Genomic DNA, 23,793 nt, shown 5'->3' with positions numbered 1-23,793 from the left:
AAACTGCTTGGGTTTTCAATGACTCGTTTCCCACTGGTTTTTACAGACAGACGTTATGGGAACTTATCTTCCTGGCACTTGAACCCTAGGCTGTGGGGCCTCATATGGGGAGGCACTCCCCACTCCAGATAACCCTCCCAAATTTTCATCCATAGTACATGGGCAAGGGACCAGCCCAGTCCACATCTCCACCCCTCCAACCACATCTGGATGGATGTGGTTTCTTTAATCCTGTAGCTGTCAGACTGCCATTCAACTTGATTTGTGATGGTTCTGAGTGATGGTTGTTTTACATTTTAGTTGTAATTTTGAAGTGGTTGTGGAAGGAGGCAGGCCGTGTTTACCTATGCTGCCATCTTAACCAGAAGTCTCTTTTGTTTTCTTATATGAAACCTGAAATAGCTGAATGATTGGTCACCAGTAAATAAAAACTCAGCACACATTTCAAAACTTAGCCTTTGTCAATAACCTTTTATTAATTAATAGACTTTTTCTTGAGCAATTATATATCTTACATAGTTCCCATATACTCCTTCACGCCCTCATTTCTCTTATTTTTAACATCTTGTATTAGTGGTACATTTTTTATCATTGATCATCCAGTTTGACACATTGTTATTAACTGTAGTTCATGGGTCTACACTAGGATTCTTTTTTTGTGTTGTACATCCTATGGGTTTTGATGAATGTATCACCATTATTACTGTATCCTACAGAAAGAGTTTCACTACCTTAAAAACCTCCTGTGGTCTGCCTATTCCTCCCCTAGTCCCTAGTAACCACTGTTTTTACTGTTTCCAGATTACCATGTAGTTGAAATCATAGAGTATGCAGCCCTTCTTTCACTTAGCAATATGCATTGAAGGCAACTCCACGTCTTTTCCTAGCTTGATAGCTCATTTCTCTTCATTGCCGAGTAACTTTCCACTCTATTGGGTATGCCACCGTTCCCATTCACAAACTAAAGAACATTGCTCACTGTGATGGGTACATGATGCAGTGGTCAGATGATGTTTTGTTGAGTTGTACGCTTGAAACCTGTATGATTTTTATGAACCAATGTAACCCCAATGAATTCAATAAAAAATAATTTTAAAAAATGTCTTAAGTATCAACATTGATTTTCATAACTTATTTTTATTTTTTATAATTTTAGTTATTTTTATGTGTTTTTAATTACTGGTGACTTACATTTTTTCTTCACCTACATAGCTGTATTTTCTCTTTTCTGTATTTTTTTATTTGTGTTGTCTGGCCATTTACCTGTTAAAGATTTACAGTGTTTCCCTTATTGGTAACCATGAATTACATATACAGTGAAAAGTTATCTATTTACCTTATAGATTTGCTCAAACACATTCCAAGTTTGGTTTTTAAAGATATTATGTATTTATTTTTAGAGAGAGGGGAAGGGAGGGAGTAAGAGAGGAAGAGAAGCATCGATGTGTGGTTGCCTCTCACATGCCCCCAACCCGGGACCTGGCAGCAACCTAGGCATGTGCCCTGACTGGGATCGAACCAGTGACCTTGTGGTTCTGGTCAATTATATTTCAATAAACATGAAGCATTTTGTTTTATAGTGACTTAATTGTACCAACTCCATTCATTCCATGGACAATGATTAAGCATTTACTATCATAAGCAATGATACAAATTTAGATAAGAGATAGTCTTACGGTCTAGTGGAGGAGACACACAATTCTCGGATTATGTGATAAATGCAGTGTAGAGGTATACAGGGTATGCTATAGGTATACTCATTCATTCAGTGTGTGCTTTAATGATTACTAGGCCCCTTATAGTCAATGCTCAACCCGATAGTCACAGTCCATGTTTTTTAAAGGAGAGAATGAGCCCTTGAACTGAGGATACAGATAAATTTACTGTGTGATTTATTGATTTCTTGTGTGAAGATTGTCATAACAGAGAAAGCGTGGCTGCCAGGGGAACACAGCGGAGCTCCATCTAAGTCAAATCAAACTGGCTTTCTGCCTCCCTGGCCGCCTGCGGATCTACCACCACCATGAACAACACAGTAACCGCCGAGACCAGGAAGTTTATGACTAATCGACTACTTCGACAGAAACCAGTGGTCACTGCGTCCTTCACCTGAGAAAGCAACAGTGTCTACGACAGAAATGTGGGGAAGACTAGCCAAAACGTGCAAGACCACACCAGATATCACCTCTGTATTTGGATTCAGAGCCCATTTGGGTGGTGGCAAGACAACTGGCTTTAGCACGACTATGGTTCCTTGCGTCACACACACATGAGAAATGCACCTACGCCCAGACTTGCCAGACATGGCCTGTATAGGAAGAAACAGGCCTCAAGAAAAAGGAGAAAGGGTCCCAAGAACAGAATGACAAAGTCAGGAGGTTCTAAGGCCAATGTTGGTGCTGGCAAAAAGGGAGCTGGAGAGGGGACAGCAGGAGGAGGCAAGATTCTACAGTGACTTTATCTGCATGATTGTGTGGATTTTTCACAAGAGGACTAATGAACTGTCAACACTTTTTAAAAATTTAAATAAGTGGGTGAAGTGAAACCAGGGAGTCAGAAAGGCTTTAAAGAGGTACTGCAGTTTTGAAAACAGACAGACATGAGCTTGCAAAGTGGGGGAGAGACCCTTCCTATGCAGAGAACACACCCAACAAGGCACAGGGTGTGAGTGAGTGAGACATGTGCCTTGTCTTATTCGCTCACACCCTACACACTAAAAGGCGCTTGCTATGGCTGAAAGGAAGACACTACATGTAGTTAACTGATGAAAAATGAAGCTAACAATGTAGGCAGGGACCAAAACACTCTCTTTTATGCTAAGTATCACTTATCCTCGTCTTTTATAAATCCTGGTGTCACTTCCTCAATGATCTTTCCCTTTCCCATAACAATAATGAGAGTAACATTTATTGAGTGTTTTCTATGTGTCCATCTCTTTCTAAGTGCTTTACAGGTATTTAATCCTCACAATGATCCATGCAATGCATACCAGTACTATGGCTGTTCTTACATAAAAGAGACAGGTGCAGGAAAGTTGAGCAACTCCTTTCTAGTCACACAGCCATGTTTAAACTTGGGCAGTCTGACTCCAGAAAGCCAAACTATTAACCACTCTGGCTCTCATTAGTATGTGATATGTCAAGTATTTAAAACATTGACTTTTTTCAAGGTTATTTGGAGGCTACAGATTCTGTACAATGTTTCTTTCCATTTATTCTTATTCCAGAGTCATGCTTTTTAAACTGTGCTTTTGTAATGTTTTTATATATAAAAGTAGTCTATTCTTTCACTATTTTCTTTTTGAGATTTTTTTGTAATTCTCCTATTTATTCTTCAAGAATAAATACTTTTTATTAACTTTTTTAATAACTTTCTTTAAAATTTGGGATTAGAGTGTTTTGGTTAAAAGCACATTAAATTTATAAATTGAATGGGAATGTGTTCAGTGTTTCCACACAAAAAGTGCTATATATTTCTTCATTTTCTTTCAAATTTATTAATACATTTTAATAATTTTCTTAAATTAGGTAACATTTAAGAAGGTTATTCTTAAACATATTATAAATTTATGGAAGTGAAATATCTCGTGTTTTCTGTGCTCACTTCAGCAGCACATAGAGTAAAACCGGAGCTATACAGAGAAGATTAGCCTGGCCCCTGCGCAGGGATGACATGCAAATCATTCTTTATTATTGGAATATAGGCATGCTATTTATTTGCATAGATTGTTTTTCTTGAAATGTGAAATCATAAAATGATGACTCAAAACTTATAAAAATTTTTAAAATGCATATATGGTAGCAATAATGTTCAAAAATTCAGCAAAGATTTGGGTCCGTATGAGTGGCCACAGAGAAAATATGGCATTTTTATTCATTGCTTACATAGGTGTTCCTACGCATTCAAACTCTTGTCACTGATTCATTTTCATCTACTGTTTCCCAGAATAAGAGAATGAAGTGTGCTGGTGGCCGAACAGAGCCACCTCCCTCCAATTACACTGCTTTCTGTGACCCATCCTAAGGCTCCCACTTCAAGCTAATCATTGACAGAGCTTTACAATCACCAGCTTTTACCGAGGCGTTGATAAGACAGCCCAGCAGTTAGTGGCAAATGCAGCCAGGCTGTGCGGCGGGGTCTCCGGGGAATGAATGGGTTTCCTCCAGCACTGATGCAAGGAACGGGCGCTGGAGGGAAACCATGTCCAGCGGGGCGCTGCGAAGATCTGTCATCCTGTCAGCCTTCTTTCTCCTGCGAGCTGTCACTGGATCCTCCGGGGACGGAAGAGCGGTATGGTCCAACGACCCTGATTCCAGCCCGGTAAATGAAAGTCAGCTGTTTCTCTATGACACTTTCCCTGAAAACTTTTTCTGGGGCGTCGGGACTGGAGCGTTTCAAGTGGAAGGGAGTTGGAAGACAGATGGAAAAGGTCCCTCTATATGGGATCAGTTCACCCACACACACCTCAAAAATGTCAACAGCACGAATAGTTCCAGTGACAGTTACATTTTTCTGGACAAAGATTTACTGGCTCTGGATTTTATAGGAGTTTCTTTTTATCACTTTTCCATTTCCTGGCCAAGGCTATTCCCCGATGGAATAGTAGCAGTTGCCAATGCGAAAGGTCTCCAGTACTATAATGCTCTCCTGGACGCGCTGGTGCTTAGAAACATTGAACCTATAGTGACTTTATACCACTGGGACTTGCCTTTAGCACTACAAGAAAAATACGGGGGCTGGAAAAATGAAACGATAATAGATATCTTCGATGACTACGCCACGTACTGTTTCCAGACCTTTGGGGACCGTGTCAAATACTGGATTACAATTCACAATCCGTACCTGGTGGCTTGGCACGGGTACGGGACGGGCAGGCATGCCCCGGGAGAGAAGGGAGACGCGGCAGCCGTCTACGCGGTGGGACACAACCTGATCAAGGTAGGCACGCCTGGCGGCGCGGCACAGCCCTGGGCTCTCAGGAGCAGACGTTCCAAAGAGCCCCTACGAAAGGCATCTGCTGTTTAAATCACTCTCTCCATTGAAACCCACTCAACTGATTGTACGTAGTCTAACTCACCTCACTGAGGCTAGCAGTCTAAGTTCTAGCCTCACATTTCATATGTAAAGTAGTATATATTTTATTTACCTAAGATATTATTAAGGTAGTCATCCAATTATTTCTCTGGGAAGTGCATTTAAAAAAAATTATTCAGCTATCCTTAAATCTACAATTACACAGCAGAGCATGAGAATATGAGTTTCCTTTCATTCTGTGGAAAACAGTACTTTACAAATTTAATTGCTGACTATCCTTTTCTGACAAACTGCAACCATTTCAGAATTATGTTAAGGCATGACCATTTAAGTATGTATTTGTTGTTACTATTGCTATTCTTAGTGGTACTTAGCTATAGTGAGCTAAATAAATGTTAGCTCAATGATACATATTAAATGCAGGAATTAAAATAAATGTAACTCACAGTTGATTTTATTTATGTGACATAGCAGAAGAGATGAGATTAATTGTTCTAGGAGTTAAAATTAAACCAGTAATATCAAAACTGAGAAGAATATACTCTACTTTATCCCCTGCTAAGTATGAAAGCAGTGTAATTCAAAAGCTAGAGTTTATGCTGGGAAATGTTAAAATTATTAAGTAGTAGTGAAACTATAAGCAAAATATGTTAATATTCACTGAGTGTTTACTGTGTGTTGCAGACTACTTTAAGCATCTTACACACAGTATCACACTGAATCCTCATGATAACCTTATGAACTAGGTCCTATCCTCAGCTCCATTCTAAAGATGAGAAAACTGAAGCTCAGTGGCATTAAACAACTTGCCCAAGGTCACAGAGTAAAATCCAGCTGTTGTGAATGTGGGGTTTATAAATGACAATCTAATTAAACACTAAATGTCTTTATTCAGAATGTTTTCAAAGGAAGAATCTTTTGGAAATTTTCCGGAGATTTTGCCTCACCTTAAGGCTAGCATCTAGAATCAGGTTTAACTTTACTTGGGAAAATATAAATTACTCTGGAGAACTGTTACATTTTGAAAAATAATTTAAAAAATACCTCTATTAGTGGATTCTCATCCTGTGTTAGGAGAAGTAATATGATTTTAAATAATCAAATGTTAAATATACAGAAACAGAAAACATGTACAGGAACATAAATTTACTCCATGTCTAAATTTACACATACAAAAATGGCTGCTGACCCTTCTTTTCTTTATGAACTTTCTGGATTATTATCCATGTGAGTTGCATTGTGATTCAGTCAACCTCTGGCCTTGCAGTGAACAGACTGCATTATGATTTCAAGGCCATTTACATACCTTTGAATAGAGTTGTATGTACAACTTATTAATGTGTAGGTATACTGTGATTTGGAACAAAAGACCTTAAAGGGAAGAAAACTTACAGCTACCAATTATGAACATTATGCATACATAAGTTAGAAAAATATTGATATTTCTATTATCTAGTTCTTGTAATGATCAAAACAATAAGTGGTGGTGTAAATTGAAAAACATCAGATTGTACCAAAGGCTATAAAATGAAAAAAGTTCAATTCTACTTTCCCTCTCCACCTGACAATCCCAACCTCAAGGAAAGTGCTGTTAATAGTTTCTGATATGGTAGTCTGTTTAAAGTTTTCTATACAAATACATGTACATATATGGTTATTTAACTCTTATTTTAAAAATCCTAAATTGTTGAAAAGTTCTTAGTTAGCTGGGGAAATGTTAATGACTAGAATATTCATTAAAAACATATGTCTAAATGATTAATTTAGGACCTTAAAAACTGACTCTCTGATAAAACACAGGAAAAAGTTGTAACTAACAATAGATATTGCTTCCAAAGTTAGAATATAAAATGCTATATTTTCAGATATTTTCATTCTTCTCCAGTTTGAGATAAACTATGCCCTTAACACAAAATTAGCTCTCTGATCATGAGGTCAATTTTATCGTTTAAACTAGAGGACTGCATTTTTTTCCTGCAGATGCAGTCCCCCAAAAAACAGCCAGAAGCACGGGGATTGTTGTCTTCCACAACCTAGTGCAAATCAGAACAACATCAGATTGTCCAAGGTCCATCAGCGGCGGCAGGATTACATTTTTAAATTATTGTGTTTTCCAAGTGATTTCTTCTGTCTCTTAAAAATATCTGTATCACTGACCCAAATAAGGAGTGTCAGGGGTCCCCTGAGATCAGTCAGAAAGTGAAATACACTGCGTAACCTGGGGACTTGTTGCACCAGGGAGAAATCTGGCAATGCTTGGTAGCCCGAGGTGAACTTGTTTTTCCCACTTGTCCCCTCTCTGCCTTCCCTTTCACACAGAGAAGATTAATTAGATATTTTATGTTGCAATGAAGTGTTTCCTCCTTATTATGCCACCCTGTGACTCAGAAGAAGCATTCTTTAGGATTAGTTTTTTGTACAAGAACATTGATATAAAACTAAATTCATAGATGTATGAATTACTCCCCAGTCCTCGGTGCTGAAAAGATTGCATGGTGGCTATGGGGTCCTTTAAATTCCAGGATGACCTTAAAGACTCTATCTCAGTCTGAAATGTCCTGGTTGGGAGGACCCCTGAACTGGGAGGACTAGACAGTCACAAGACTAACCTGGAATTTAGATGCCACTCTATTTCCGATCTGGTGATTACGTTAAAGTGAATCTAAGCCTCAGATTAAAATTTGTTGTAATCACACCAACTAATAGATGCTCCAGCCTGAGTTCTTAACAATATTCGGAACAGAAGGAGCATGCATTGATTGATGTGGCCATCTGCAAGCACAGTTATCGTAGCTTAATAATTTTGGCAGCAACATTGCCAGGTATCTGTTATCATCCCCATTTTACATAATGATACTTCATGTATCATGTCACTCCCCTGCACAAAATCCATTAGTGACTCCTTTGGCATCTCTGGGCCACACTAGAAGAAGAATAGCTGTCTTGGGCCACACATTAAATACACAAACACTAACAAAAACTGATGAGCCAAAACAAAAAGGTTTTAAGTAAATTTACGATTTTGTATTGAGTTGCATTCATAGCCATCCTGGGCCACACATGGCCTGTAGGTTGGACACCCCTGCCCAAAACTTTTGGGATAAAGTCCCAATTTTTCATCAAGACCTTCGAGACAGGAGTCCGGCCTCCATTCCAGGCTCCATCCTGGCCACTCTCCCACCCCCATCACTAATGCCCAGCCCTTACACCCCATGCTCCACTATAATGTGGACACACCACGCTCCATCACTAGCTGTGTCTCAATTTTACCTTACTGTTCCCCTCCACTCAGCCTTCACAAATGCTCTATTCAGCTAGAATGCCTCTCTTACTCGCTACTTTGCTGATGTGATGTCCCTCAAGGCTCAGTTTAAGCAGCTGCCACGTATAAGTTATTCTTGATCTTTTAGGGTTAGTGCCACCCCTGAAGGCTCGCGCAATAGCACCCACACCACATGGTACTTTTCTGTCTCCCCAAGAAGACTGAGAGTTCTTCAAAAGAAGAGGCTATTTTTCATTTGTTTTTATATTTCCAGCACCTTGCACAGAATATTAGATACATGCTAGGAATAAATGTTTGTTGAATGAGTGCTTTAGGATTTCTATCTTAAACCTGTAATCAAAGATCCAATCTCAAGCTCAAAATTCATATTTCATTTCATTATCACTAATTCCTGAGTCGCCTCTATTAATCCAGTGGTGTATCAGTGTGGACTCCTTAGGTTGCAAGTGACAGAAGCCTAATTCAAGTTTGTATGAACAAAAAATGAGCAATTTCCTGGCTCGGTAACCAGATCTGGAGAATGAATGGACTCAGCAACTGGGGATACTCTCAGAAGCCCTTCATCTCAGTTTTTCACATACGCGTTTCCTTACAGGTTGGCATCATTCTTCTTTGCAGAGGAAGAAGGTTTTTTTCTCCCAAGTTGTTTTTAAAGTTTCAAACTGTTTGCCCTAGGCTCTCATCCCTCAGATCAAGGTTTCAGAGCAAAGCTCCAAGGTTTCACATTAGGAAAGGCAGTCTTTGTGTCTCTTTTTTAGATCAATAAATGTGCATAATAATTTAAATTTGTAGATTTCTTCCCCACTAAAAATGGAATATTAGAGAGCCTCTGAGTAATCACGCATAGAGGCTGGGGAAAATGAGTTTGTTCACAGATAGGGTAGCTCATTTATTTGTTACTCCACTGAAGTACCTCCAGCTGCAGTGATAGTCTTGGTCATTTCATGGCTCTAAATCATTGTGTTTCATAAACACATACTATTTATACGGTATCAGGATTTCTCAGCCTTTGTGGTATAAACATTTTGAGCCAGGTAACTCTTTGTTGCAGTGGGCTGTCTTGTGCTTTGTAGGATATTTAGCAGACTCTACCCACTAGATTCCAGAAGTACCCCTGTCCCCAGGGTTGGGACAACCGAAAATGTCTCCAGACATTGCCAAATGTTCCCTGTGGGGAGTGCAAAAGTGCCCTCCTTTCCTTCCCTTGAAAACCACTGACTAAGCTGTTAAAGCCATGAAGCACAAAGAGCATGGACTTTAAAATGTAACCAGTATGAGAGACATTAAAAAATGCTAATTTACAAAATTCCCTTGAGATTGTCAGCAGATCTATTAGTTGCACACAAATTCAAAATTAATTTGTAGTATTATCAGAATGCTTTTGGAGAAGAAGCAATGCTTGAAGAAACACTAAATGAGAAAATAATGTTGGTGATTGTATCTACTTTGACTTTTCACATATTGGAAATAAAGGCTGTCCCTGTTGGCTTTGTGTTACTTGTAAAATACTCGAAAGAGCTGACCCAAACCATGTCTCTTACATACGTAGTTATTTATGAGCAAAACACTAAACTTACTCTTTGAAAGCTTGCAATTTTTTTAAAGGCAAAATTTAAGAATTCAAGCAAAATGTTATAGAAATGATTTTTATCCACTTTTGATGCCATAACACTGTTTCACTAGTTTAGTTTTTTGTGCATCACTCCATGTTGGCTTTTTTTGCTGGCTTTTTGTTTGTTCGCATAGCCAAGTACCACATGTACTACTATTTATTAAAACATTTTTGTAAACCCTGACTGGTGTGGCTCAGTGGATTGAGCATGGGCGTGCAAACCAAAGGGTGGCTGGTTCAATTCCCAGCCAGGGCACATGCCTGGGTTATGGGCCAGGTCTTCAGTAGGGGGCGTGCAAGAGGCAACCACACACTGGTGTTTCTCTCCCTCCCTCCCCCTCTCTGAAAATAAATAAACAAAATCTTAAAAAAACATTTTTCTATAAAATGTTGTTTTGAAAGGAAACTTTATATCTTATAATGCATGAGAGACTGGTAATTCCTAATACCCTTAAAATAAATATGTAACATTTAAAATTAAAATTTAAAATTTTTGTTCAACCTAATGGCAAAAAGAGGTAGATGTATCAGGCTTGGAAAACACCATAAAGTGGGTAAATTTTACCCTATATTTTAGTCCAAAATCCAAACACAGGGTGTCATTTAAATATGTGTCACAAAATGCTTTTTCTTAGGTAATTAAAATAATTTAAATAACATAACAGTGTTTATTACATGGGAACATGCCAATATTTGTTTGTATATTGTGAGTATTTTAAATATTCACAATTTGTGTTCTGAATATTTATAGAAGCTTTACATTCTTTAATAATAAAATAGAGTATATAAATAAATATGTCAACACCTTTTTGTTGATGATGATGAAAATAATTTTTCATCAGATGATGAAATAATTTTTTTAATTCCCCAGGGGTTCAAGAGATTGTTTCATACCATGAAAGAGGCCTTCAGGACAAGAAATGTTAGGAAACGCTAATCTAGGTCAAGGCCTCACCAACTTGTTTCTGAGTCTGGGATGTTTATTTCTTCCCTATTTTTCCACCTCTTTGGAAAACTTCATTTTAGCATTTTTTTTTGCATCCTTCCCTCAGAGAAGCTCACACAAGGATATGGGTATGTGTTAGCTATTCAATAAATAACTCAGTTAATTATTTCCCAACTAAAGATCTACTTATCCCAGAAAAGATTTAAAATTGCAATTGAATAGAAGTTGATTTCAGACACATGGACTTCAGCCCATACCCTGACATAAACATACAGTCTTTTGAGAACATCCAAGTCAATTACGCATGCCTGCTTCTATGAACAATTTTACATTAAAAGTCCATCTTGAAACAAGCTGCAGAATGTTGACCACTGTTAGCACTGTGTGGTGTGTTCGTGAGGGTTTTCCGTATATTACTCTTTCAGTTTTTTGTATTATGACAATTTCCACAATTAAAAAAATAGACAGTAAAGAGAATATTTTTTATTTTAAAATAAAACAATCACCTCTATATAAAACACTTCTTAAGGGCTCTGTCAAGATTCTTAACCAAAATTTAGTATGAAAACTGAAAAACAGCTGTGAAAAAGCCACCATTCACATGATTAATGGCTACGCCTTCCTTGCCAGGATGCTGCTGCAACTGCTTTCTTGAACGAGAACATTGTGTGTTTCAGAGGCACATTTAAATGGATTAAAAGTCATTTTTAAACCTCTTCTCCCACCCCCCTCCAAGATCTTGAAGACTATAACATTTGGAAATGTAAATACTGGAACAATTCTTTTTTAGCTTTTCTTGGTTAGATAGAAGCAAAATCTTCAAATGTCATCTGAAATTACTTGCTTTCTCCTAAAATAAGGGAATTTTTTAAAACTCCGTTGTTGAAGTTGAGTTGCAAGACAATAGCATATCAAAATTAATTTTGCTAAATCTTGTACTTAAAAATCTAGCCCAATCTTTTCTGTCAATAAAGGACAGAAAAAAGAAGGTTGGAAAAAAACATGTTATATGCTACCTTCCACCACTTTCCTGCCCCACCCCACACCCCAAAAAAGAACACAGAAATGAGGAGGAGAAAGGACTGAGATTGGTCTTAATTCTTAAAGTGGAGGATTAAGACAATTATTACAGATAATTTTTGCCATTCTATGGTACTATTTTTAATAATTATTATCATAAGCAGAATATTTTATTGCATACCTACTGCAGTGTCAGAAACTGTCTTCAGTACTTTTCATATAGTATCTCATTAACTTCTCACACCAACCCTACCAGGTAAGTATTCTTATAACCATTTTACAGTTGATGCAACTGAAGCCTAGAGAAATTTGCCTGATGTTACATAGCTGTATAAGTGTTTTCAACCCCATAGTAAGTGTCAGAGGCAAGATTCAAATCTTACCCATCTCCATCCAAGCTAGCAAGGTTTAACAGCATGGGTCAGCTACCCAGCTTCAATGAAAGGGAACCATTTACAGCTTGAAACCCAGAGCAACCACTTGTGTTGATATTGACTCCATAGATATTTGGCTTCACTTTGGCTATTGAGAGACCAAAATATTCTATCTACATGTTTGATTTGTCCACAAAAATCTATGAACAGTTTATCCCCGACTCATACATTAACCATGAGGCTTTTCTTCTGTCCCATGATTTTAATTTTTATTTGCTCAAAACTTTAGTTTCCCATTAAAGTGATGTTAAATCACTTATGTGTGCCCCTGGCAATACCATCTATTTAAGTAAATGTTAACACAATTATTCATTTAATTAGCTAATGCATAGTATGTATATGATAATCCCAACTCATCTCCAATATGACCTAAGCCGCCTCTAACAAAATACAAAAAATAATGATCAAACAAGTTAAAACTAGCATTCTTATAGATGTTTCTAAATAAATTTTAATACAAGATAAAAATTGCTTGCAGATAAGGACTGCCAAAGACAGTTTCTACAACCAAAATACCATTGTTAGATGGTATTTTGTACCATCTAAGAGTCATGTAAAAAACCTATTTGTGGATGACAATTGGTATCTAAACCTTCAAGAGAACAATATTTACTTTTTCTAATCATTAAGTAGAAAAAGTTATACTTCAGTGAATGATTAACAAGAGTTTAAATAAATGTAATTATAAATGCTCAGAGAATAACATTGTGATCATGTTTAAACAGCTTGATTTGATATGAACACTCTCATACATGGAAAATCAGTCCCAACTGGAGATCAGAAAATATTGTTAAGTAATGGAAAAAGTACTAGATATGAGGAGCCTATGAAATGAGGGAAACTTTGCACTGGTCTATAGTATAAAATAAGACATTTAATTAATATAAAAAGGCTTAATGAGAAAACTTAACATTAGAATATTGTCTTTGTTAAGAGTATAATTAAAACTACTGAACATTAACAACAATTCCATTGTTAAGAATAGATCAGAACCATTTAACTTACTAACCAGTAATGAGTGCATCACAGAAGTAATTAAATTGGTGCCTGGGTGATCCAGTAGTGCTTCCTAAAAATGTTCTGGGGGGCCTTTGGGGCTGGTGAAAACCAGGATCTTTTAGTGTCTGGGGGAATCCATTGATTGGTTCTTCATAGCATTATATCTTGACCAGAGCTCATGTGCCTGAGTCTTAAATACAGGGCTGGGGCTTACTATTATCAGCTCCTCTTTCGTGTTAATCACATATGCATTGTATGCCTCCTCCTTTACCTTTAAAGATCAACATATCATTTCAGAAGAGACAAACATTCTTTAATATACAATGGAATCCATAATAACAACTGTTGTTAAGTTTCCGGGTTTTTTCTTTGAGATTTTTGGAGAAACTGAAGAGGTGAAAACAGAGAGCAGTTAAATTCACTGATAGAAACTAAGTGTTTAAACCAATGCTCTTGATATTTTTAAACTACAAAAATAATGCATTTAAAACAATAATGCATTTTTACCACAAGACATTCAAACCATCCATAAAGTTAAAAAAAAAAGTCTCCTCTTTAATTCTTACTCCCTAACCCCATTCCCCAGAAGTAACAAGTGTTGGCAGCTTGTTCAATGTCCAAACATTTTTCCATGTATATATAAAGATATATATACAGGCCTTTTTTAACAAACTTTGAATTATATTGTAACATTCAGTTTTGGCTACCATTTCTGATTAATTGAAACATAAAAGTACTTTTATAATACTTATTCCTGTACTTCTCTCTCCTACTACAGGCTATAGGTCATATGGCAAGAGCTATTTTGTTCATTTTTTTCCTCCGTGTCTAGCATAGTGCCTTGTATTTGTTAAATAAGTGTCTGCAGACTTTAAGGAAATAATCAGCGTAAATGAATGATGAGTAAAGAAAAGGATAAAATAATAGCTATGGGTTGAGGGAACTTAAAGAAAAGTGCTTTCTCTCATCTGGCTTTTGAGGATGTGTGTAATTCCCAAAAGGGAGAGAAGTTAAACAGAACAGAAGGTAATGCCGATGAATTCTCCATTTGGCTGGTCAACGCTCCAAGCTGCTTCTTCCCTTAGCATGTTCCTGGCACCCAAACACCGACACACAGATTTCTCCCCTCACAGGCCCTTGTTTCAGGGTCGTGGCCATTACTCACTGCTTATGTCTTCACTGCCTGTTCAATCACCATTGGGTCTAAGATGCAAACGTGTGTTTCAAAAGCATATAATTTAATTTTCATGATGACTAGAAGGCTGAAGTACTTTGTTCTAATCCTAGCTTTGTCACCAACTGGGACTTTGGGCAAGCCATTTACTTCTTGGGTGTCAGCTACTCCATTTATAATAGAACAAATGTTAATTGGACCAAATGACCTCTAAGTCCATCCTCTACCTCTGACTAACAGGCACAAGCACAGAACTTGGAGAACTACAGCCTGGGCTTGACTTAGCTCCTGAACTAGACAAGTTACTCTCCACCCCTTGGTTTCCTCTCCTTTAACAAGGGAATGATAACAGAGCCCACCTCAAGAAATTTAATGTGCATTAGGTAAGACAGTACATGGAAGCACTCGGAATGGTGCCGGGTGTATTTGGCACGAACACATGTTATTTCTTGTCACTCTTTCTGTGATGGATTCTCTATGGCTTTGTAATTTCATCACTCTGCTATATTTGATCAAGGAAGTCACTCGTCCTTAAGGATCATTAATAACGATGCTGTGTTAGGCATTATGCAAACACAGCATTCCTGCCCTCTCCGCCTAACACTGACATTGGTGTGAAGAGCACTATCCTCAGTCAAGTGCAGAAGCAGTGCATCAGGGGTTCATACAGCCTCTGACACCAGTGAGGGCAGTATCCCATGCCAGTGTTGGGAAGAGGATTGACAGAATGTTACGTGCTGTGCTAGGCATCTGGGCAATGACACGGTTTTCTGAACACTGCACATCTGCTGCCAAGTCTTCCAGGACCCTTCTAGGTGACCCCGAGTTCCAGGCATACATGGATATTTTCCTGTCAGCATGTAGAATGGGATACGGTACCTTCACTGTAGGACTGTTTAGTTCTTTTAATAACCAAGTTCAGCAGAAAGAAAATATAATGTTAAAACAGTATGTTGTGGTTCGTGCCCCGTGGCCTTTCCCTCAACAGCTTGGAAATTTAGAATTGAGACATCCAGAAAGATGGAGGGTTTAGTAAAGTGATCGGTGAGGCCTGGGTTCAAATCCTAGCTCCGCCACTATCCAACCTGTGAAAACTTCAGTTTCTTCTCTAAAATGAGGAAAATAAAATCTGCCTTACAGAGGCTGTAGTATGCAAAATATGTCTCAGGTGACCAACATACTACTAGCTGGCTCCCAGTGGGAGTTCACGCCACAAGTATGACATGCCAGGCTCTTCCCTGGGCTCTGTTTGCACAACTGGGAGCGTGGCGGATGCAGGCCCCGCCTCAAGAAGCTCAAGGGCCAGGGGTGGAGCTACGCGGCGCTGGCCTGGCACTTAGACAGTCTGGAGGCCCCTGTAAAAAACACATATAAAACATATACGGTAAACACAAAACTTGGTACAAAAGTGAACTTTTATTTAGAACGAGGAAAACTTACAACAAACTACTGTAGTCTTAGAGATTCAGAGTCTTGTTTTCCTGAGGTCCCTTCAGGACATTTACCAGAAATACTTAACCTAGCAGCGCTTCTCCTCACAACCTGACTCCTGACTCAGGTAAAACATTTCACAAGAACCCAGGTGAGTCAAGGCCCCTGAAGCTTCAGCTTCCTTGGGTTCATGGTAAATCTGCCTTTCTCTAAGGCCCCAAAATGGGGCCTTATTTTTGTTATTGTAAGAATTATATTCTTTGAGATTTCCAGAATGTGGCTTTTATGTTGACTGTCTTTAACTCTTCATTCTTAAATCCAGAGGAAAGACTTCAAGTTACCCATTCAGGCTATTTTAGCTGTAATTATACTCTGACATATGGTCCTTTGCATGAAAAAAATCACTAACAGGATTACTCTTGTTAATTAAGTAATAACGGAAAGCTGAAAATATCATCCACTCTCTGCAGAACTGGCACGCGAACGTTATGTCTGGGCTTGGAAGCTGGACTTCAGGAAAGCTCCAATTGGCTACTATTGATTTCTTCCAAACTCCCTCCTAATATCTGGGGAAATGCACAGATGCTTTGTTTAATTAATTAAGGACTTTATTCTAGACCTTTTTCCCTTTGCGTTGCCAGGTTTAGATTTTGGCTCAGGCATTAATTTAATTTAGAATTATTATCGTGGAAATCAGAATTCTATAACTTAATACTTTGTTAAATAGCTTTAACAATAAACAAGTTTGTAGTTCACATGAAGTCAATTCAGCCAAAATGTGAGTGAAATTACACACAGATGTGAAAATGTAACTTTTGGCAAATGATTGGAGGTTCCTTAAACATAGACAAATACAACACGCGAGGCTTGCTGACAACCCATGCCCTCCACAGCACTCCCACCCACCAGGGCCCTGCCATGTCTCCCCGACCTCTCACCCCTTCTTCATCTCTGTTTCCAAAGTTGTGCCAGCTATCTTATTTGCTTCCCATCACCCATAGAACTTATCTGAGCCTGGATTTCCAGGGGCATCAAAGAGAACAGCTACCTTAGACTAGCAGCTGCCTCTCAATGACATGAGGCCCGGAGAGCTGACTCAGAAAAGAAAAAGCTGCTGACTTCCCCTTTCAGCTACTGAATTTAAAGAACAAAGGTTGAAGCTCCCTTAAATCAATCATTCCAAAGGTAGGTGGCCTTGTACAGATAGAGGGTAACCTTGGAAAATCGCAGAATGACTGTTGTGCAAGGTTGCAGGGCCAGGTCGCTCTCCCCTACTAACCTATTTTTGTTTTCCCACCAGACCTCCTTTATGAGCATCAGACCAGGGGGCACGTGTAGATATCTGTTCATCCAGATTTATGTCGAACACACTATCTCTGAGCAATACTTTTTACCCTGTTACTTGGTAAACAGGATCTAGTTATAAGTATAAGTGCTGCACAAAAAACCTCCCCCACATTCTCTACAAGAATGGAGAGGCCGTCTTCAGCCCAGAGCAAAGATAACCCTAGATACCTTGATAGCCTATGCAAATACCAGCGAAGGTTAAAGAGACACAGTGGAACATGAAGGTCACCTTGGGGCATGACAACACACTATATACATATATATATATCCAGAAAACTTGCTTGAAAAGGTACTGCAAAGGTACATATCTGTTGTCTTCTAAGCTGTCCTATTCTCATTAAAATGCTGAAGCAACCAAGATTTTATCACCACTTAGGCCATCTTTCCTATACTCACTAAAATACACAATAGAACATCTACTTTAAAGAAACTCCTCCCCCCACTTCTTTTTTCTATTAGAACTGGTTCATTTCTGTCAGGACTGGTTTAATTCATTGATGCCCATTCTATCTCACTCTCCCTTCAGTGTCTGGTGGCATCGTGTTTGCAAGGCAGCTAGTTTCTGGCTCAGGATCTCATATATGTTCAGAGCTTTACAGTTTACACATCAGAAGTGCACGATAGCCCTGAAGACAGGCCTGAGGACTGAACTGACTGATTAGAATAAAGCAAAGCATGTTAGTAATGCATGACTGCTTCTGTTTCCAATCAGAAAAAAACAAATAAACCCAAAACGCAGTTCTCAAGACTATGCTTTGTGGTTCCTGGCCCAGAAAATTGCAGGAAGAACAGTTGAGATCGCTGAAGGTGGCATCTGTCCCCAGCTCCCCTGTGACTCCTTCTAGAACCTTGGGGTGGAGGCAGGGGAAGAGGCCATAGCCTGAAGCCTTCTGCTCTCACAGGAGAGCATTTTTAAAGATCCTTTCGAACATTTAGGTGCCAAATGGCTCCAGAACGTTCCAATGAAAACCAAGATCAGATAGGCAGATGTACTACCTCAAGACAGCTACTTCAGAAAATCTTTCAGGGAATGATTTCAACGAGCTCTTCCTGCATAAAGCAATGAGGAACCAGTTTGGGGATCTTTACCCCTTACATGAGGAGAAAAGAGTAGTTTTCTTGACCTAACAGGGTTTATAAAACACGTTTGGTGTCCACAAGGAGTAGTAGGTTTGAACCCCTGTGCATATTTGATTGTTCTTGATCTATAAAAAGGCACTATCAGAGAATTCGGTCCAGTATTAAAAAAAAAATCTCTCATGAGCAAAAGAAAAGCTAAGGAACAAAACTGTAAGCAGACGTTGTGGGTTAAAAGTAAGGGTGTGCACACGTATTTAGAAACAGCCAAAAAGAGGAGAAACTAGAGAGCGGAAAGAGGCAAGAAAGCCAAATGCTGAGGGAAAGAAACATGAACTCAGATAAAAAATGACTTTATGACTGGCCAGGACATAGGACTGGACATGGGCACTTAACTGGCCCAGAGTCCTTAATTGGAGTCCTTACTGTTCGTTCCTCATTCCAATAGACCTCACAGCTCTTTAGAGAAGCATGGCATTTTGCTTTAAATATCTTTTCATTTAATGCCTTATTTTATGCCATTTTATATATTTCTCTTTCACGCATTTCAGTCTTACTTTCCCATAAGATTATTGGCTCCTGAGGGCAAGTTCCTGTTCCATTTATTGCAGCCTCTCAGGGTAGACCAGCAGACACTGAGTAAGCACCCATACCTATAACAGAGTGAAAACCGAGTATGAGGCTCTGTTGTAAGAACTCAGATGGAAATGTAAACTCTGGGAGGTCTAATAATAATAACATCTTAGGCAGTAGCTCCTAGGTGCACTATTCTGTGCTACACATTTCATATAAACATTAGCTGTACATCTAAAAACAACTTTACAGGGGATATTATAATTATTTTTAACTTCATTGTACAACTGAGGATACTAACGGATTTCAGGAAGGTTAAGTGACTTACGTAAGACCACACATTAAATACCTGAATTTCAAGTCCAAGTGTGCTGACCTCAAGACCCACACTTTCCCCTGGTTTTCTGCCTTGAACAGTCTGGCCACACTTTTATAATACCAGCCATGAGAGTTAAGGCTTCTGCAGAGGTTACGCTGTGCCTGCACTGTTCTGAGGCCCTTTCCATACATTAATTCATTCAATCCTCACAACAAGCTTAGGAGGTGGACTCTATTATTATTCATTTACAGAATTTAGAGCCTGCATTATCCTGGACTTCTAAGGCAGAGCCAAAGGGGATTCTGTAGAACAATGAAAGATCACTGCTGTGTCTTTTTATCTAAAGGAAGAAATCCTATAATCCACAACATATCTTGCCTGCACCCAGCCCCAAGAAGGCCCAGGAAGGCCTTCAGGGAGAAGGGGAGTAAGATGGAGTTTGGACTACAGCTCTCTGACTGCCTTTCAGCCATCCTATAGGAGGGGCTTGAGGGGAAGTGGACAGAGAGCCAAGTTCGAGGTTGTTGGGGTTTCTGGGCAGCTTTTCCCTGCATCACCCTATGCTGCCTTCATTCATTTGTCCATGAAAAAACCTTCTACCAGCCAAGTCAGAGCCCTTGTAAGGACCAAAAAAGTTAATAATATTTTCTTCTCCTTAGGCGCATTCGAAAGTTTGGCATAACTACAACATAAATTTCCGCCCACGTCAGAAAGGTTGGTTATCGATCACATTGGGATCCCATTGGGTTGAACCCAACAGACCAGAAAGCATGGAGGACATACTCAAGTGCCAGCAGTCGGTGGTTTCCGTGCTCGGGTGGTTTGCCAGCCCCATCCACGGGGACGGTGACTATCCGGAGCTGATGAAAAAGCAGTTGCTCTCCGCTCTGCCCCTTTTCTCTGAAGCGGAGAAGAAAGAGGTGAGGGGCACAGCCGACTTCTTTGCCTTTTCCTTTGGGCCCAACAATTTTAAGCCCCAGAACACCATGGCGAAAATGGGACAAAATGTGTCACTCAATTTAAGAGAAGTACTGAACTGGATTAAGCTGGAATATGGCAACCCCCGAGTCTTGATCACTGAGAACGGCTGGTTCACAGACAGTCATGTGAAAACAGAGGACACCACAGCCATCTACATGATGAAGAACTTCCTCAACCATGTTCTTCAAGGTTGGTTGTCCATTAGCTCAATTTTTAAAAGTTTTTTTAAAAATATTTATGGTATAGGATATTTAAAGTCACCTTTATTTTTTTCATCTTTATTGTATTGTTTTCCGTTACCAATTAGTCCCCTTAGACCTCCCTCTGCCCAGCAATCACCACACTGTTGTCCATGTCCATGAGTCCTTTTCCTTTTCTATTTAGTCCCTTCATCCCCTAACCTTCACACCCACTAGTTCTCATCCTGCTCTCCATCTATGAGTCTGTTCCCATTTCCCTTGTTAGTTCAGTTTGTTCATTAGATTCCACATATGAGTGAAATCACATATTTGTCTTTCTCTGACTGGCTTATTTCACTTAGCATAATGTTCTCCAGGTCCATCCACACTATCGCGAAAGGTAAAATTTTCTTTCTTTACAGCCGAGTAGCACCCCATTGTGTAAATGTCCCATCGTTGTTTTATCCACTCTCTACTGATGGACACTTGGGCTGCTTCCATATCTTGGTGATTGTAAATAACACTGCAGTGAACATAGGGGTGCTTATGTTTTTATGAATTAGTGTTTTGGGTTTCTTCAGATTGGTATATTCCCAGCAGTGGGATCACTGGGTCAAAGGGCAGATCCATCTTTAATTTTTTGAGGTATCTCCATTAAAGTCACCTTTGAGTATATATTACTATTGTTGCTACTGGCCTTTTGTCCAATGGTGACAGAATTCTTTAATGTTACCCTCATGTCCATTTTTAATGAAAGCTTGAGAACAAAATAATTTTAGACTGCAGATGAATCCTTAATTGACAACAAGATGCTGCTTCATTCTTTCAAAAAGGACATACAGCTAAGAAAGATATATCCAAAGTTTTTTCACAGGAGCACCTTAGTCTAAAATGCTGGCAGTGTTCTTGAAATTGTGCTCCTTTCACTCCACCACACGTCTAACTGATGCGAAGTTCTGACAACAGAGAATGAGCCCTGGTTGTCAAAGCTGAGTCATTTCTGTGGACCCTGGATATTTCTCAGACCCTTACTCATGCCCTCATTCCTTTCCTGTTACTCAAGTGGTGACATCTACAGGTGGCTGATGGAAATAATGGAGGAGACCAGCTCAAATTAATGATGGTTCTGTCTTGCAGAGTTGGGCTGCATTTCACGTAAATATAAAGGAATTCTTGGTGGATCCTTCTAAAACTCTGTAGCTCTCTTTAAAAGCCACATGCCTGGGGAAAAATCTCACATTCTGCTAAAGAGGGTCTTCAGGAAGGGCCCTCAGTGAGCGCAAGACCCTGCTGCCCAACCGGCAGGAATGAGCCGAGCCACGCCCAGGCCCAGGCACACGCACACAGGGGCCTCCAGAGCAAGGGCCTATGCCAATGCCACACGCTTGGGTGGAAGGGGAATCATTTCCTAGGCGTTAACTTTCCACCTCTCCTCAGCACCCTACAACACCAACAGAAATCTCGTGGCCAAGACTGTCTACCTTTAAGAAAAGGATATCAGTGATAAACCACCAAAATGCAGAAGCGAGGCATTTCTATGAGAGAAATGGAAGCTTTTAGTTAAAAAAAAAAAAAAAAGGTTCCTGACTGACTTGAGGTATCTGTTGCTTTTACTGCTGCTGTAGATTTTCATATCTCATTTTTACCCAATTCCTGAAAGTTATTGGGTTCGAGTGTTAAAGTTAGAAAGGCCCAGAGAGATCATATTTTCCAAACTTTTCTGTTGACAAATGAGGAAACCGAAGTCAAGAAACTTGCCCAACAGTCCCCTCACACCTCCTGCCCCTAAGCCCAGTGAGTTCTGTACAACTTTCTCCTCCTTGTATTTACATTCACTGATGTTAATTCTCAAAGCTGATCTTTCAGTCCCTGAAGGATAGTTTCCTAGAAGACAGCTTGTCCACAAACGGGAACCAACCCAAACTTGGAATGAGAAACTCTCAGTCGTAAGCAGACTCTTGTCTGCTTGTCCCAAAGAGTTCTGGGAACTACCATGCCTCCTGACACAGATTTGCTCATTAAGTCTCAGGAATATTTTTAGTTTAATGCTTTCACTGTGTCATTCACTTGCTGGGGGAGGACTGTTCTGGATGAAAATAACTGCCACTTTTCAAAGATAAGCATGAATTTTCTACTTGATGTAATAGGCCTACAAATTAGGTAAAAGGTTGGTTTCACAACATGCTGTCCCCGCATGTTGTTAGCAAAGTCAGAAACCTGACCCAGTGTGTTCAAGCCTCCAAACATGTCTGCTTTTCTCTCTCTCTCTCTCTGTGCAGCAATAAAGTTTGATAAAATACAAGTGTTTGGTTACACGGCCTGGTCTCTCCTGGATGGCTTTGAATGGCAGGATGGTTACTCCACTCGCCGAGGATTATTTTATGTGGATTTTAATAGTAAACAAAAAGAAAGAAAGCCCAAGTCTTCAGCACATTACTATAAGCAGATCATACAAGAAAATGGCTTTATTCTGAAAGAGTCCACACCAGATATGCAGGGCCAGTTCCCCTGCGACTTTTCCTGGGGTGTCACTGAGTCTGTCCTCAAGGTAAGTGGCTACTTACAAATTGGCTATAAAGTGGGACACATAGTAAACAATATTTGATTTCACTGACTCAGTGACAGCTAAGAGATGGCTGTCAGACAACATCAAATACCACGGTTACTGACAAGCGATGAAGGGAATGTGGGGAAAGAGGAAGGAAGGGGAAGAGAAGGAGTAAAGCTTCCTGAGGTCTTCCACTCACCACAACTCATGACGGGGAACTTGGTGATGGAGAACTTCGTGATGGGGTTCAAGAGACGGTCCCCAAGAACCATACAGTCTAGAGAGAACTTCGTTATTTTTGTGAGAGGCATTTGTTAGTAGTGTCAAAAGTACAGGGAAAAATTTAATAGATTTTTGTTTTGCCAGAAGCAAATTACTAGTGATCCCTTATTTAAGTGACTGCTGTTTTTAGATACATTTGAATAATTTGCCTTGTGAGGTTTCTGTATCCAAGGGGCCTCCAACATGCCTCATTCCTCACCTTTTTCCAATATTTATTCAAATGCCACATTCTCAAAAAGGCTTCCATTTAGTCTAAAAAATCATAACCTCATCATTATCACCTCTCATCCCACTTTCCTGCTTTATTTTTCTTCTTTAGTTTTTATTTACTGATTTTACAGGGAGGGAGGAGATAGAAAGAAACAGAGAAACATTGACTTGGTGTTCCACTTATTTATATATTTATTGGTTTATTCTTGTATGTGTCCTGACCTGAGACTGAACCCTCAACCCGGGGGTATTGGGACAATGCTCAATTGAGCTACCTGGCCAGGGCCCCCCCTTTATTTTTCTATCTAGCTCTCCTCACTATTTAACATACTATGTACTTTATA

General features: G+C 39.3%; 1 protein-coding gene and 3 pseudogenes across 1 annotated transcript in view; 3 read left to right on the top strand and 1 right to left on the bottom strand.

Moving 5' to 3' along the window:
• The first annotated feature begins 2,023 nt into the window (after window positions 1-2,023).
• Window positions 2,024-2,455, top strand: LOC128628438 (40S ribosomal protein S24-like; annotated as a pseudogene).
• Window positions 2,456-3,595: 1,140 nt separating this feature from the next.
• Window positions 3,596-3,694, top strand: LOC119043916 (uncharacterized; annotated as a pseudogene).
• Window positions 3,695-4,074: 380 nt separating this feature from the next.
• KLB (klotho beta) overlaps window positions 4,075-23,793 on the top strand; it is a 34,289-nt gene continuing 14,570 nt past the window's right edge. Inside the window, exons 1-3 of the mRNA XM_037138017.2 lie at window positions 4,075-4,938; window positions 19,909-20,419; window positions 22,689-22,957. Coding sequence (XP_036993912.2) covers window positions 4,114-4,938; window positions 19,909-20,419; window positions 22,689-22,957 — 1,605 coding nt within the window. The 5' untranslated portion in view covers window positions 4,075-4,113. The remainder of the gene's footprint in view (window positions 4,939-19,908; window positions 20,420-22,688; window positions 22,958-23,793) is intronic.
• On the bottom strand, window positions 7,013-7,120 carry LOC119043914 (uncharacterized; annotated as a pseudogene).

Source organism: Artibeus jamaicensis, unplaced genomic scaffold, assembly GCF_021234435.1.
Source record: "Artibeus jamaicensis isolate MK-2021 breed Jamaican fruit bat unplaced genomic scaffold, CSHL_Jam_final contig_76, whole genome shotgun sequence".
Lineage (NCBI taxonomy): Eukaryota > Metazoa > Chordata > Mammalia > Chiroptera > Phyllostomidae > Artibeus > Artibeus jamaicensis.
Note: the sequence above shows the minus strand (reverse complement) of the source record. Positions and strands in the feature narration are given on the sequence as shown.